The 16,153-nt window shown below is 35.7% G+C and overlaps 1 protein-coding gene across 2 annotated transcripts in view; it reads right to left on the reverse strand.

Annotated features, from left to right (window-relative positions):
* The window catches only part of AP3B1 (adaptor related protein complex 3 subunit beta 1), a 129,257-nt gene that overhangs the window by 73,375 nt on the left and 39,729 nt on the right, over positions 1-16,153 (reverse strand). For both annotated transcript variants that reach the window (XM_088534739.1, XM_088534738.1), the window contains exons 8-13: positions 8,626-8,790; positions 7,176-7,273; positions 5,475-5,529; positions 5,324-5,395; positions 3,388-3,450; positions 2,404-2,536 (exon numbers count right to left, since the gene is read on the reverse strand). In XM_088534739.1, the coding sequence (XP_088390865.1) occupies positions 2,404-2,536; positions 3,388-3,450; positions 5,324-5,395; positions 5,475-5,529; positions 7,176-7,273; positions 8,626-8,790 (586 nt within the window). The remainder of the gene's footprint in view (positions 1-2,403; positions 2,537-3,387; positions 3,451-5,323; positions 5,396-5,474; positions 5,530-7,175; positions 7,274-8,625; positions 8,791-16,153) is intronic.

Here is a 16,153-nt window from a genome sequence, read left to right on the forward strand (position 1 = left end):
TATTAACAGTTCAAGTAATTTTAGGACCTATCATATTTACATAGGTTACTAGGGGAAATAAGGTATTTTATTTTTTTCATACAACTGTTTTTTAAATTCACTATTATTCATAAACTCAGTGCAACTTTTAAGTGAAAAAAAATCTTATGTCTGAGAAAAACCTACAAGATCTCTCGTATATATACTCAGGACAGACAGAAGAAACTTCCTATAATCCCATCTGTCTCTTACATCTAAAATGACTTCTATGTCATCTCAGTGTGGCCAGCAGTCAGATCAAATTACTGAGGCAATTTTTTAAGAGAAATACATCAGTCAAATGCCAAATGTTACAAAAATAACTCTTCTTTCTGTGCTTCTTTCAGTAGATGAGGAAGGAAAACAATTCTCAATGCTCAACATAAACATGACTGGGGAAGGGGGGAATTGCTCTTGAAATTTTATTTGCAGTTTTAAGAATACTCTTTAAGATTAACTTTCTCTTATTCAGGGAAACAGAAACCTGAAAACATAAATCAAAAAGCTCCACACCACATACAAGAACTAGAAAGTTCAATGACAAGACATGTAAAAGTTACCCCAGATGGACCTAACCGACTCCTCTAGAGACAGTTTGTGTCTTGCAGCACCCAAGTTACAGAAAGAATGGCACAGGTCCCATGCCAGATGCACAGTACACTTGCATACTGGGCTGCATAAATGCCTTTCTAGAAGAGCACAGAATAGGAATAGAGATTTTGCCACCACCTAATTCCTCAGGATTCTGTTTTGATTTGATAAAATTTGCTTGGTTGCCTCTCTTCCATACGACACTGAATTCCCCCCCATAATAACAAAACTGCCAGGAAGTCTGGGCAGACTCCGCTTTCACTGCCCTTGGAATCACTGGACTTACCAGGCCAACCTTTGTGCTACACAAGTGGCAAAACTGCTTCCAGGCTTGGAACAGCTCTAGAAGAGGCCGTACTGCAAACAAAGACATCTCTTGACCACAAGATTACCTGCAAACCTTGAAGATGAGAGCTGGAAGAATGCAGGACTAAGCAGGGACTTCTCATAACTCTATTCTATCCAGACAGACTTTTATACAGACATGCAGATATATACAAAATTACAGAGAAGGAATGACTTTCTTAAGATGACTAAGTCGAGAAGCCATGGTCTAAGAAAAGCATTTTTCTCTTATCTCCACTCCTAATTAGCAAAAAGAAAAACAAAGCAAGAAAACAGTAAGATGGATGATTATGTAACAAATTCACTATTTTAAGTGATAGTTTAATCATCCTATCCTATCCCTATAGAAAAATGGGGGCATTGTCCATGCTAAAAGGAGTGTACTGACCTAGAAGAATATTACTAGTGAAAATACATGAAATCAAGAAGAACCTTACACGGTATTATTTTTCATATGCTCATTACTCACTATAGCACAAAAACAAAACAAACAAAAAACAAACCCACAAAAAAATGCTCTAAAACATACCCACATGCTTGTTGCAGAAATAGGCTTAAAAAACAAAGGTTGGAAGGTATTTTAAATACGGTGGCAGACCAGAAAAGCATAAAGGGACCATAAGGCCTATAGCAATAGAAGATAGAAGTTTCATACCTTGAAAGGTACCAAAATATACACTGACACTTCTTAAAAATATCTTACACAAGTTGCCTGGGGAGATAAAAGACTTGCAACTTATAAATAACAGAGCAAGAGAAAGATCTAGGTGTATCAGTGGGTCACAGAGGATTACACCCTATCAAAGTGATGATTTGTATTTTAACATTTGGGATAATATTACAAGATGCTCCTCCTTCCTGACTTATTCTGTTTGATTACATTTGTTTCTACTTCCAATAATTTAACCATAATCCCACAGACCGTACATTTTAAAATAATCTTTTGATTCCCTTATTGATTTCCATTCTGTGAAATATCTATTGATAACCAGTAGGGATATACACTATTATCAGATATTCATTTGCAGTGCTGCTATATACTATTTGACTTTATCTGCTCTTTCTTGTGATTTTTAGCAGCTTGCAACTCCTTTTTATTGTATAAAACTAACATAAGACTAGATTACAAAAATCATGCTAAATTAGGGGCTGTTTATCCTAGAACGATTTTTTTTCCTCTTTAAAATTAGGCATTGAGACACATGAAAAAGCCATTCCAAGCTTCCAGCACCCTCTACAGGCTAACTATTTTGATGCAACTAAATATTTATCAGCAAGACTCCTATGAGAACAACAAAAAACATAACTTTTTAATAATATAGAGTTTAAGAAAAAATAAAAGGTAAGCGTATCATTATAGGCACATGGAGGCAATCTCTAAGAAAAGAGTAAAGAAGTAACCACTGATTATGAGAGTATTTCCACGTGCTTCTAACTTTTTCAGCTTACCATCCCTGTTGGACAGCAGGCAAACTAGGCCATTAAGACACGTATCAGTCACTTCGGTGATGTTTGTTGCACATCTGCCAATAGCCTGAATTGTAGCTGCTGCAAATTGCTTATCTTGGCTTTTCACATAAGTCTGTGGAAAACAGGATTTTCATAAGTTAATAAATTTGATAATATATTGATTGAATAATATATTGATTTAATATTATAATATAGTTGATATATATTTAGTAGTCCTGTTAACAAATGTCTTATATTTATCTTACAAAGATAATGCTGCATCATACAACAAATTAGAGAAAGCTACATTGTACATTAGAAGTTACACTTTTCTGTTTTTCCTTCATTTTTGCTCTTAGAAAACATTTTGACAGTCTTCTCATTGATGGCTACGGGAACCTCTGATTTCTAGAGAGCTTGGGGCAGGGCGACAAAAAAACAAACACAACACACACACAGAGCTACAGTTAGTTTGAGTGCAAAGTTGGAGAAGTTTGTGAATTCTCTCCTCAAGGAGGATTTATTTCATTCAACCATCAGCATCTGTGAAAACGCTGAATAACAAACCTGCCTTATAACTGCTATCTTGCAGAGAAATGCAGACAGACAACTAAAGCAATGCAAATAGGAAGAAGCAAAGAAGGACAAACCCTGTTTTACCACACAGGCAAAACATCCTGCTGATGCATACACAGGTATCGAGAAAATATGGTAGATAACATCATTTCATTCATCAAATGACTTGCAGAAAAGTGGTCTGGCAATAAATGCTTAAAAGCAAGTATTTGCTAAAATGAAGACGCTATCTTCCAGTGTCTCATTACGATATGAGACTGCATCACGCCTCTGTTCAGAGAGCACTATCCTGGAAAAGACTGTATCTGGCAAAAAGTAAAACTTCAAGAGTCTAGATGAAATAATGAATAACTGCAGTTGGCCAGAAGAAAGTATTTTATGGAAGAATAATATGTCTTCTCCACAAACCTGAAATTCTCGTAGTAGAGTTGATATGTTGGCTTCATTTGCTAGATTTGTCAGAATTTCAAGCTATAAGACAAAAATAAAAAGAAGAATTTTACTACAAGTTGAAATAAAACATTATAAACAGTATCATATATACCACTTATCAGTATGCATAAGTAAAAGTAAATACTATTAGAAATACTACTTGGCATTTAATGGAGTATATCAGATTTCAGTATAAACTAATGGTAGCATCACATTTTAGAGGAATATTATCCATGCAAGTAAATGCAAGATTTTCAAAATAGTGCTTAAGACTTATTAATGCATTTTCTATGAGCTGTATCTTTACAGTGTTGTGTGGCTTTCTGAATGGACCATGACAGCATGGTTTCCAGTGTGATACATACAGAGAAGGCATAGCCTATAAAGCCATGCGACACTAAGAAAACAGCAGCTCAAGAAATATAAATTATATGCCCATAATATTCAGAAGTACTGTGATAAACAATCTTTAAATTGAGGAAGAAACAGTTGCTTCTATGAAACTGTTTAGCTCTAAATAATACCAACAGCACGGTACCTCAAAAGGTATCTTCCTAATTCCTGGTGAAGAGGAGGGTAATATACAACGCTGGGCACACACTGTTAGGATGTTATGCTTCCAAGCTGTTTTAACTTTTAAGAAAGCTGCTTTAACTTTTAAGAAAGAATTCTATACCAATCTGAGTGAGGTAAGCTCAGAAAAGGACAACTCTCAAGAGAAGATGTGTCTCAAATATTCAGTGTCCATGTTTTTTTGAGATAGATACACACAGATAAGGAGATTTAATTGGTAAGTTCACCTGTATTTCAGAAGACATTTTAGAAGGCCTCTCACCAAAAAGAGATAAGTGTAACTGGAACTGAATAAGAAGTGAACAAAGGAGGACAGGAATGAGCAGGACTACATGACCTGTTTTATAGTTCAGGGAGGTTATCAATGGAATCCCACAAGTATCTTTGTTGATCTTGTATTTCAACATATTCAATAAACTATGAAAGTGATGAAAAGACAGATGACAGTTTCCTATGGTTGCTAAGGTTTTCAGAGAAATTAAGACAAAAGGCTGACTTAGAAAAGCTGCTTAAAGCTGTACTATTCTTGTAAATACTGGATGACTGGTTGATAAAACATAAAAAAAATGCAACTCAACTCAATTGTAAAGCAGTGTAAGGAAGACACTCTAATTTTGCTTAGAAAACAAGGGGCGCTGTGCTGATTACTACTAATCTAAAAAAAAACAATTAATGGTTAAAATAAAATTATCTATTAAATAGATAATGACATGAAAATAAGCTCCAAGATAAGTAGGGATCAGAAAAGTAAACTGGGTGTTTGGAAACAACAAGACAGCAATTAACAATGAGCTAAATGAATTCAAAGGTGTCCCTGCATCTTAAATACTGCCATAGGTTTGATCACATTTATCTTAAAGCAGACTGTATAGAACTAGGATGAAAAAAAAAAAAAAAATGAAAGAATGAATGATGAAAGAAAAGAGCAAAATATCTACTCTTCCAATCTTTCACTCTGGTGTTACATTTAAATTTCCCAGGTAATATCAACTTGAAATTATTTAAGGAGTTCAGAGGTCAGTGGCTTTTCCTGAATAGTATTTACAGCAGCTTTCATAATCAGTAAGTTTGGGGAAGATCCTTTCACCTCCTTATGTATCAGATATCCTTAGATACAATATCAGACTAATAAAAATCACATGGTTGTGTATAGTTGTCTCAGACAGTCTGACAAGCCTTAAGGACACTTGTGGACTTATCTAAAAGTCACAATGTAAGACTTCTTAATGATAAAAGAACAGAATAGAATGATGTTTCTCATTGCAGTGTAAAAAAATTATCTTCTTGTTGCAAGCAGTGATTTGTCCAGCAGTATACAGATTCATTCTTTTAAACTCACCTTCAATGTTTTGATCATTGTTGGATCAGTAGATCTAACATAGAAACTCTTCAAATAAGGTTCAAACATTCCCTGGAAAACAAAATTTATTTAAGTAGCTTGCCTGTGCTTATTCTAAAATATAGTTTAAAAAATTCCAAAGAAGGTATACCTTTCTCTGAATTGACATAGTAGCAATATTTTGCAGAACAATGTACTGTACTTCCCTAGAATTTGGAAAGAACAATACGAGTTAGTATACAAAATTATGGATACATAATGACACAGCTTTTTGGCTTTTTTGGTGTTAAAAGAATTTTTGATTATAATTCTCAAAAAAAGGCCCAGCTCTCCTGTGACTTGTAGTATACAGATAGGTTTGTTTATCTATTGAGAAGCAGCACTATAACATCACAGACAAGCTAACCAATTGCCTAAAGCTTAAGTAATTACAGTAGTTACAGTTAAATTTTCTGAACCACAGGTTTTCAAATTCCTTCATGACATAAATCACACCTTAAAAGACAAATCACTTCAATTATCTCCTCTTATTCAAAACTGCAGAATAGACCTGTAGTAATTACAGCTGTCACCTGCAAAACAATGTAATAATACCAAAGCACCTAGTATCTTTTAAATCTATTTTTGCGCAATTCTTATAAAAGTACATGGAAACAGCCACGCATAATGAACCAAGACTAGAAGTCACTATGAAATGCTCTTCCAGGCATTCCAGCCCTCACTGGATTACAAACAATTTGGCATTAATTTAAAGGTGAACAGGAAAAGTTTATTTCAAAGTGGGTCTTTACTAGCAAGTGGTTCATGAAGACTTGCTACAGAAAACAGACTGTTCAATGTATAAAAGTCAGAAGTACCATTTTAGACTAACTAGTTGAGCTATAGAAGAGATAGAGAATGACTTCTTATCTGGCCAAATCTGGATATCAGCATGAGGAACAAACAGTGTGCAAGAAGCCTCCTTTCAACCTGAGTCTTAAGTTCTACATGTTACCTATATGCTTTAACTGTTCTATGTAACTTTGCATAAAGTGAATTGGAAGCAGCCTATACTATAAAGACAAATACAAAAACAAAGGTAATTTATTTTTATCTAAACTAAAAACATGAATACTCTAAGTAGTACTATTTTTTCTTAATAGTCTAACTTTTAAATGATAGATACATTAGCCAAGGGTGAGCTATAGAAGTTTAGAAGCAACATTTTTATCGTGACTGGGCATGAAAAACAAACTAAACAGTCTTGTCAGACAAGACCTTCATAGCTAAGTTCTATCCAAAAAGACTGTATGTAGCTAGTAGATGAATGTTAAAATCTTTTCAAAGTAACTTTCCATCACACCTCTGGGCTTTTCAAACAAACAGACGAAGATAATACATAGATAAACCTAAAAACTGGAAAAAAAACTTTACAAAAATATTGGCATAATATGCCTATACTATCAATCACAAAATCCTTCCAGAGTATTATCAACCTTATGAAGCATATGGCAAATGAAACCCTTGATAGTAAACTATGAGAAGGTCATACTGAAGATGCTGAAGTCAAACTTAGGTGGAATGGATGAAACACAATCTAGTTCTTTAAAAGGATTAAGAAAATGTAGTGGATTCAGCAGTATCTGCTGTTAATTTAAAAATAACTGTTTCTGTTGCTGACAGAGAAATGAGAATTATTTGTGAAGAACTTTCATTTGAATAAATATGAATGTTACAGGACAATTGTAAAATGAAGCTCTAATTGTGCTATAGTTAAATGAACAGACAGATATATGGCATTGAATGTAAACAAGCATGTACTGTCACAAAAAAAAAAGTACAGACAGTAAATCAAAGAATGGACACGACCCACCTATTGCTACGGAGTAAACGCACCAGTGATTTAGAAACAATGCCAGCTTCAGATTTTGGTGCTAAATGCCAATAAAGCTGTGCAACTGCCATCACCACCTAAAAAAAGAAGATTCAGAATGGCCTGTTAACTCAAAATAGCCACACATAGATATTAAATTTGCTTCAAGTCTACAGAACCACAAAGTCACTCTTCGTCAAAGAGAAAATTGCATATATTGAAATCAGCAAAGCAGACTGGCAGAGGGAGAAAGGATACCAGGACTAAGATACTGTTCTTTTTTTTCCCTAAAATGACAGATCCATTTACTGACAACTTTTAAAGTCTAAAAGTAAAGAGTAAAACCTATATTTATATATTAACATCTGCAAAAAGCAGAAAAGTGTGAAGCATAATAAAAATTATGATCTTAAATTGCATTTCAACTTTTTCTTATGGGTCAAGGACAAATGAAGAACTTTATGCTAGTCACACCATAAAACTGCTCTTTGCAGTTATTACATAGGTTATTACATAGATATTGAACAGTGGTTTTAGTATGAAGTTGTGCTCTAAAACAGTTGTTCTTGGAAATCTGTGTTTAGTTTGTATCCAAAGTTTGCTGACTGATTAGATGGCTTTCAGAAGACCTACAAGTTAATCAGAGTCCAGAAATATGTTTCAGGTGTGGATCTAAAGCTGATCAATTTAGCTTATCAAAAACAGGTTATGAGGTGACATGATCACTGTTCACTGGTTGTTCTTGTATAGTATTTTAAGCAAGCAATACAATTCAAGATTTTTAAAAAATGAAACCTCTTTCTAGACTATTATTGTTGAAGTTATGAGAACAATTTGCAAAGGAATATGTTGACAGTGGTCACTGAAGGAGATATTTAGTTTTTCAGTACTATTACAGACTGAGGTCAAAAATAAAGTTCTGTGGCCTGAAAAACACCACAATGACTAGCTCTCAGCATCACTCCATCTGGTATTAAAAATCTACAAACACTAAGGATCAGGCTGGGATTCACAAAGCATTCAGGCATATAGTTGTTCCCTTTTAAAATATGGGATTCAAGAGAAATTATCATCATTTAATGAATCAATAAAAACTATGATTTTTTGGACGTCTCAATCATTAACTGGCAGTGTTTGTGTTGCCGAGAACTTCAACATTAATAGTTGATATGGGTACCATATGCTGTAAAAGTCAGAATCAAATACCTCAAGTTTTTCATTTGCCCTTAACACTTGGAGAATCAAGTATAATCAGGTTAGGTGTTTTACTCATAAGCTCCGCTAATTTGAAAAAATATCTATATTTAGTAGGAGAGAGAAGAACCTCTGTAGTTTTCATGTAACAGCTACTACACAGTTGTTGCCATAGATGTTGTTTCTAAATCTTTTAGATTTTCTAGAAGCATAGGTACTTAGTAGTTCAACTGTTTAGCAAAAGAGAATGTCATACAGCAGCATTTCGACTTTGAAGCAAGGGCTTTGTGTTTCGTAACAGGAGCCGGTGGTCAGGGTCCATAACATAGGGTTTTTTTACTTTTCGATCTTTTTCTTTCTGTTCATCATCAGACTCATAGAAATTATTTTCATTATATTCTTCCACAACATCCTCATCCTCCTGCAAAGAGAAAAAGACAAAAACACACAGACTATTTGAACAGACTGGTTTCATTAATTAAAAACCCACCACACAACCTGTTTGTAAATAAATAATTAAAATAGTAATAATACATTTCATGTTATTAAAGAAGGTGTATAGAGAAGACAGAGCCAGGTGTTCTCAGAGGTGCATAATGAAAGGATGGGAAGCAAAGGAGACAAGATGCAGGAAGAAAAATTCCAGTCCAAATCAGGAAAAAGAGAATTTAATGACGGTGATCAAACACTGAGACAGGTTGCCAAGAGACTAGGCTTTTAGTATCTCTAACCTTTAAAAGTTTCAAAACTTGAATGAAATAACTCTGCACAACCAAATTTAAGCCCTGCTTTGAAGAGGAAAGGACTAGGAGGACTAGAAGACTTCCAAAAGTCCATTCCAACCTGAATTATTCTGTGGTTACAAAAGCAACCTACTTTTCATGAAAATTGTTTACTTCGCAGAGGAACTTCAGAAAACATATTCGATCACTTGGAAGATCTGGTTAGTTTAGTTTATCATCAAGGATGGGTCAGGAGGAGGTTAACTCACTCGATGGGCAGTACAGTGATCATTGCTTTATTGCATTTTCCTCATTCTCTAGCAATCTGTATCTTAGATTAAAATATTCACTTCTGTATTTATCAAGTTTAAGAGCTGCCAAAAGACATTTTCTTCTTTAGTCAACAGCCTTCTGCAAACAAAAACAAACCAAAACACATATTTTATGACACTCAGTGCAAACTCTGGCAGTGAGCTCTGCAATATGCGCTTGCACAAATATTTTCACAGAATGCTTAAGGTTGGAAGGAACCTCTAGAGATCATCTAGTCCAACCCCCCTGCTCCAGTAGGGACACCCAGAGCACGTGGCACAGGGTGGCATCCAGGCAGGTTTTGAAGATCTCCAGAGAAGGAGACTCCACAACCTCTCTGGGCAGCCTGTTCCAGGGCTCCGTCACTCTCACTGTTAAGAAGCTCTTCCTCATATGGAGGTGAAACTTCCTGTGTCTCAACTTACATCCATTACCACTCGTCCTGTCACTGGCCACCATTGAGAAGAGCCTGGCCACATCCTCCCTACAATCACCCCTCAGGTACTTGAACATGTTGATCAAATCTCCTCTCAGCCCTCTTTTCTCCAGACTAAACAGGCCCAGCTCGCTTAGTTTTTCCTCATGGCAAATGCTCCAGTCCCTTCATCAGCTTCATGGCTCTCCAGTGGACCCTCCCTAGAAGCTCAATGTCCTTCTTGTCCTGGGGAACCCAGAACTGCACACAATACTCCAGGTACAGCCTCATCAGAGCTTATATATTAAGAAAAGCAATGGAGGAAAAAAAAGGCTATTTGATCTTTGAAATGTAGCATTTACACATACATTTACAGAGGAAGTTTTGGGTGCTTTTATGTTATCACTACTGCCAAAGGCACACACTGATTTGTGCCCCCTTGTACCATATGTGCAGAAATAAAGGAGGCAGAAGTTATTCCTCACCCTCAGTTACTCTCAGTGACTGAAAGGTCAAGTGGGCTGCAAAGAAAAGTGGGCAAGAGGGAGAGCTGTAATATATATGTATTATATATATTATATATGTATATATATATAATTTACTGCAACATGTAATGCAATGCAGATAAATATAAGGACAGCCTTTTTTTCCTCTGTTAAGCAATTAACTATTGCCATATATGAGGGATGATCACAACCAGTTTCCAAATAAGGGTCAGTGGTTGACCACACTGCACTACCAGCACCGCACTACCAATGATGGCTTCAGCAAGTACAGGCTATTTAATAACTGCATCAGTGGCGTACTAAGTAGCTCTCCCTAACATAAAAACCATAGGCCATTAAAAAGAAATGTTTATTTTAAAAAATATTTGAATATTTAGGGACAAGTTATTTGCAAATAGATTCAAGTTTTTAGGATCTTTCTGTTGCAGACTGTTGTGGATCAGGGAAGAGTGACAGGGAAGGAGCACATCATCACATAGACATGAAGCACGAACAACTTCTGAAAGGTTTTGTCCTCTAACACACAAAGGATGAAGCATTCCTCATGTTTAAGGTATAAACGGAGAGTTTAGAAAAAGCTGTCTGAGATTCGGGAAATGCAAAAGAAAAGCTAATTTATTGTGACAGATTGTTGTAGGACGGGAGGGGAGAAAAGAGTTATCTTAATGGATGATTTTCACAGAACTGGCCATAACAGCAAAGATTTCACTCTTCTGACAGAGGCGACTTTTACCAGGATAGCCATGTTTGTAAATAATACAACAGAATCAAGACGCCTGGTCTAGCAAGAACCAAAAAATAGTAAGAGAACCTGAGACTGAAGAAAACAGGTGTAGTACAGCTAAATTAAAAGTAATGACACTTATGAGCCCAGCATTTGAGAACTAGGAGGAAAGGCAGAATATTCCCTCCTTAGGTCTAACAGCTCAATCAGGACAAGGCCTGCGAGGGGCTGTAAGTGCATCCCAGCACATCCCTACAAGACTAATGATGTTAGCACAAAAGCAGCCATGCTGTCAGCTGGAATACAGATAATCACATCTAGGAGAAAATCCTTTTTGTAGCAATCAGTTCCATTATTTCTACTTAGATATACTTAAATGCATTTAAAACTTGTTAAAAAAAAAAAAAAACACAACAACAAAAGCCTGGATTACCAGAATGCAGAAATGCAGAACATTAACATTACAAAAACAAGTGTGCTTATTTTGGTCTTAGAATACTCCACTTTTCTCAAATCTGTTGAAATTCTATGAAATAACACGATGATAACACACAGGGAAGAAAGTTCAGTTAGCTGAAGTTCATTAAGATCAAACCAATGAAGTCCAAAACAGTGAGAATTTGTAATCACACAAGACAAAAAGAATAAGCAATATTGCAAGATTTGCAAACTACCATGAAAATAAAACATTACATAAAAGAGATAGGAGACTGAAAAATAAAAACCTGTAGGCATCCTGATGTGTCATTTCAAATTCTATTAACCATCCCAGGCACACATATGGAGACCAGTTAGCAGGAAATGTAAAAACATTCAATCAGTAATCATCTTAAGACTCAACATGAACTGCTGAGTACACCCACTGACAAAGGAGAAAAACATCACAGCATTCACAAAATTACATTGATAATTTCTGCTACCATAGACAAGCTTATTTCTTGACAGTACTCTGTACTAGTACCAGTATTCTATTCAGCAGCTCAGGGTTTAGTAACCAGTAAACCTAAAACTGAACCCTTCAGGAGGTGGTCCTATTAGGCTGACTGAGCTTAATGATTAAGCATAGCCAAAAATCAGACCATCAAGAAGAACTTCCCTATAATACTTGATGCCACTGAAATGTCAACACTGTAGCTACTGAGTGACAAGATGCTGAAAAGGGTAGCAAAAAGCCCAGTATGCAACTATCTGCAGCACATATTCAGTAAGAAACACACAACCTGTCTGTATAACGTCCAGCTGTGGGGTTTTTTTGGTCCCTTGTGGCAGGAGGCAGCATGAGAATTTAAGAAGTAGATTGAAATGTTCTAATATTTTCTCTTGCCTCTTCTATTGCTTTAGATGTGGTTTTCACAGCCAATTTACTCATAACATTAAAGTGTTTTATTTGAAGTGGGTTTCATTTTCACTCGAACCAGTAAAATGACCTGGCTCACGCTGTGGTCACGGGATCACTGCTGAAGGAAAGCAGGGGTACGGGGAGGACAGGAAAGAGGCATTCCCTTGAAGCGCCTGCCTTTAGTTAAGATGCATTAAGTACACTCATAGTTTGTAGTAGCATGTGATTTAATTGTGCAGTTAATAGCTTTTCTAAATTGGCAAATCACTAAGAAAGTTCAGAACCTTGGGAAAATGAAGTGATTAAACACAAAGCAAGACCACTAGCTTTGCAGGCTAGGAATTGCAAATAAACTGTTTCACATGATCCGCAATTTATTTAACCCAGTACAGAAGAGAATATCTTAGCGCCACAGAACATGTATAATTCTTTTTTTGCATTATTCCAGACATACACTTTAGGGCCATCTTCATAATGTATTAACAGTTTAAATGAAGAAACTGCCAGATAACAAGTTCCATTAGCCTGTTATTAAAATTACTAAGGGTAACACTCAACTAAGATCCTTCTTGAAGTTACATTTAGTATGGAAATAAAATTGAGAATGTGCCGTCCATCTAGGGTAAAGCACATTACAGGGCTTCAATACATCCACAAACAAGAGCTAATGGAAAACTTCACTGAAATCCAAACACAGACTCATGCTGTTTGCCCAGGCTAATAGCCCTAATCCTGCTCTGTAACCTGCGTATTTAAGTATTTAGATTCCTAGGTTTGGTATAACTGATCTTTAAGGCCATGGGCTTCTATTTCTCTCCGTAAGGAAGATATCTGTAACACAGATTCGTGCACAGGAAACAGAAAAACCTGTGACTACTTCTATACTTGCCTGTGAATTCATCTCATTTTCCAATCACTACTCTGGGCGTACATGTTAGAACTTAACCTTCTCCTGCCTTCAACTTTATTCCTCCTTCCCTGTCACTGATCTTACTAGTTGAACAGATATAGCTGAATTCCTAGTTTTTCAAAAGGAGTTCTTAAGTTAAATAGCTGCACCTTATTATTACAAAATACTGCTCTTCTTCAGTAAGTAATGTTTTATCACTCTACTAAGGACCAGACCTGTTGCTTCCACACAGATTAATAAACAGCACATGCATTTTCAGTTAAGTGAACAGTAATGGACTGAAGAACCAATAAAACTTACAAGACCATCAGGATAGTTTTGTTTATCTAAAGGGCTAAAACACGCTGTCAGCTAACATGGGCTAAAACAGTCAGATAATGTTAAAAAACAATCCATTTTTCAACTGCAAACACCTGCCAGGAAACGAAGCACCCTGAGAAATGGTTTATACTGCAAGTGCAATTGGTGTTTCTTACCAAACTCTCAGCTAGTCAATGGCTAATAGTTTCAAACATCTGTTCATGTAAGAAGCTAAGACATAGGAAAGAGGTAGACCAAGAATCCTTTTTTCATTGGGTTCATTCCAGTAGAGACTCTTCCCTGTTTTCAAGGCATGGACCAAACACAGCATATTGAGTTCACACAAGAGGTGCTGTATCCAGGAATAATTATTTTATACAGACCTCACCTTGCCTTAACACGCACAAGTTCAGGTCAACTAATCCTTTTGCTAAAAAGGCCCTCAACTATTTCTAAGTTGCTTTAAAAAGGTTCAACAGCTGAAGAACAGAACTACAATTTCTAAAGTTACACTTTATATGAGCTTGATACAGTGGCAGTGGTCTCAGGACCAGCTTCACAGCCTCAGCACTTGAATCATCCGGAGTTCAGCATCACCTGAAGCCAGGTAACATGCACTACCAGTAAAAAAGGAGTGGGTCAGCACGTGACAATAATTAGAGCTCCAAGAAGTCAAGGATTCAAATCACGCAAGATGATCAACAGTATTTATTCTTTGACTTTGAAAATAACAGTTTTAATGTCATTTCAGCTCCAACAAACAGGTCACAGCACAAATACCCCACTATGTCTTGGTCCTCTAACTAATAGCAGAGTTTATTATTTCCTCTGGAAATTTCTTTGTAAACAGCTGTTTTAGAGTAATACCAAGGAATCTTTAAAAATGAAGTCTCTTGTAACTCAGCTTAGCCTGAGTAATAAAAGACTCTGGAGTTACGCATTTCATAATCATGAAAACAATTCCATATTTCTTTAAAAAACAGGATAAGGATAAATTTTACTGTGGCCAAAACAGACAAAAAAAGTCCTTCTACTTGAGAAAGGAGGGAAATGTTGCAGAGATTTTTTTAAACTTGCTATATCTCTCAATTTGAAAATAAGAGTTTGGTACCTATGCAACCCAAAGGTACGAAGAGAACTAGCAAGACTTGAGAACCAGACTTCATGAAGTTTGATATTAATGCATTTTGAGTCAACATTTCCCTTAGCCTACCTTCTCTCATATATAAAGGTTAAGTAATGAAGCATTGTTTACGGTTTATTTATCTTACAAGTTTACAACATCAGTTTACAAGATGTTTGTCTCCATATACATACATATATATATATGTATATTCTAAAAGTATATCCCTACATACTCTTATTTAATATCCTACCCTACCTATAATTTCATTGCAGATATACATATTTATTTTATTTTAAAAATCACAGCAGATTCTTTGAATGTATTTAAGGCCAACATTTCACGATTAAAAAACTTACTCAACACAATAATCTACTTATAAGTACAAATTCAAAAAACAGTAGTGAAATAAAAAAGTTAGTGAAAAACTAAAAATTACAAAACAACCTTTAGAAAGCCTGTGCCCATACAAGTCCTTTACTATAGCTCAGAGACAAGAGCATCATGCAGATAGAAGTAGGGATTTCAGGACCACTGAACATTAAGTTTTTCCCCATATATCACAATTACAGAAACACCTGTACTAAGTAACTTCATACTAAATTACCGTGTAAATACAAGTCAGGCTCAAAAGCTCATTTTCATTTTTTAAAGTAACTATATACCTGGCTGCACTGTAAAAATAGGGATTAAGAGTCAAACATACTACAGTCATTAACATTTCCTGCAACAACTGAAGTTCCCAGTTATTTCAACAAGAAGGTCTCACAACACCTGCAGCTGGAATCAAAATAAATTTATTATGAGATTTAGATCCATTTATTCAAAACAGTACCATTCTCTTCAAAATCTAAGTCAGGCATAAAATCGCATCCTCTTACTATAAAGAAACTGTCACTTTAATAGTGTGTAGAACAGGTAATTTAATGAGAGCAAAGAAATGCAGTTTTTCAAAGGAATTGAGAGAAAAAGGTTTAGTTAGTAAGGAGAGAGAAAGACCAGAATACAAGAACAACAAGAAGAGGAGATATGGAAAAGGAGCAATAGCAAAAGAACAACTAAAGGAAAAGGATGCCATCTGTCTCTGATACCAGCTAAAAGTTCCACACATTTTTCTCAAGTCTAAAAATTAAAGTAGAATTTGGAACTTGTGTTCAGAAGTCTAGTTAGATGTTCGTGGAGTTCAGGGGCCTTTTATTTAGGTCAAGGCTCTCTTGGGCTGATCTCAGGTACCTGAAGAGGCAGTATAGCACAGACTATCCCATCCATGTAGTAAGCCCTTCAAAGCCACCTTTGGACGAATTCTCTCCTTCATACAGTTGCACCAGAATTAACCCATATAATTATCAGTTATCTGAGAGATTCAACTCAAAGCATGTGCCTTACAAACAGTAATCAAAACCTGCCATGAATTATAAGCAAGTCAAGTAGAC

This window comes from Tinamus guttatus, unplaced genomic scaffold, assembly GCF_059628265.1.
Source record: "Tinamus guttatus ecotype Peru unplaced genomic scaffold, ASM5962826v1 Tinamus_guttatus_pri_ptg000595l, whole genome shotgun sequence".
NCBI classification, from domain to species: domain Eukaryota; kingdom Metazoa; phylum Chordata; class Aves; order Tinamiformes; family Tinamidae; genus Tinamus; species Tinamus guttatus.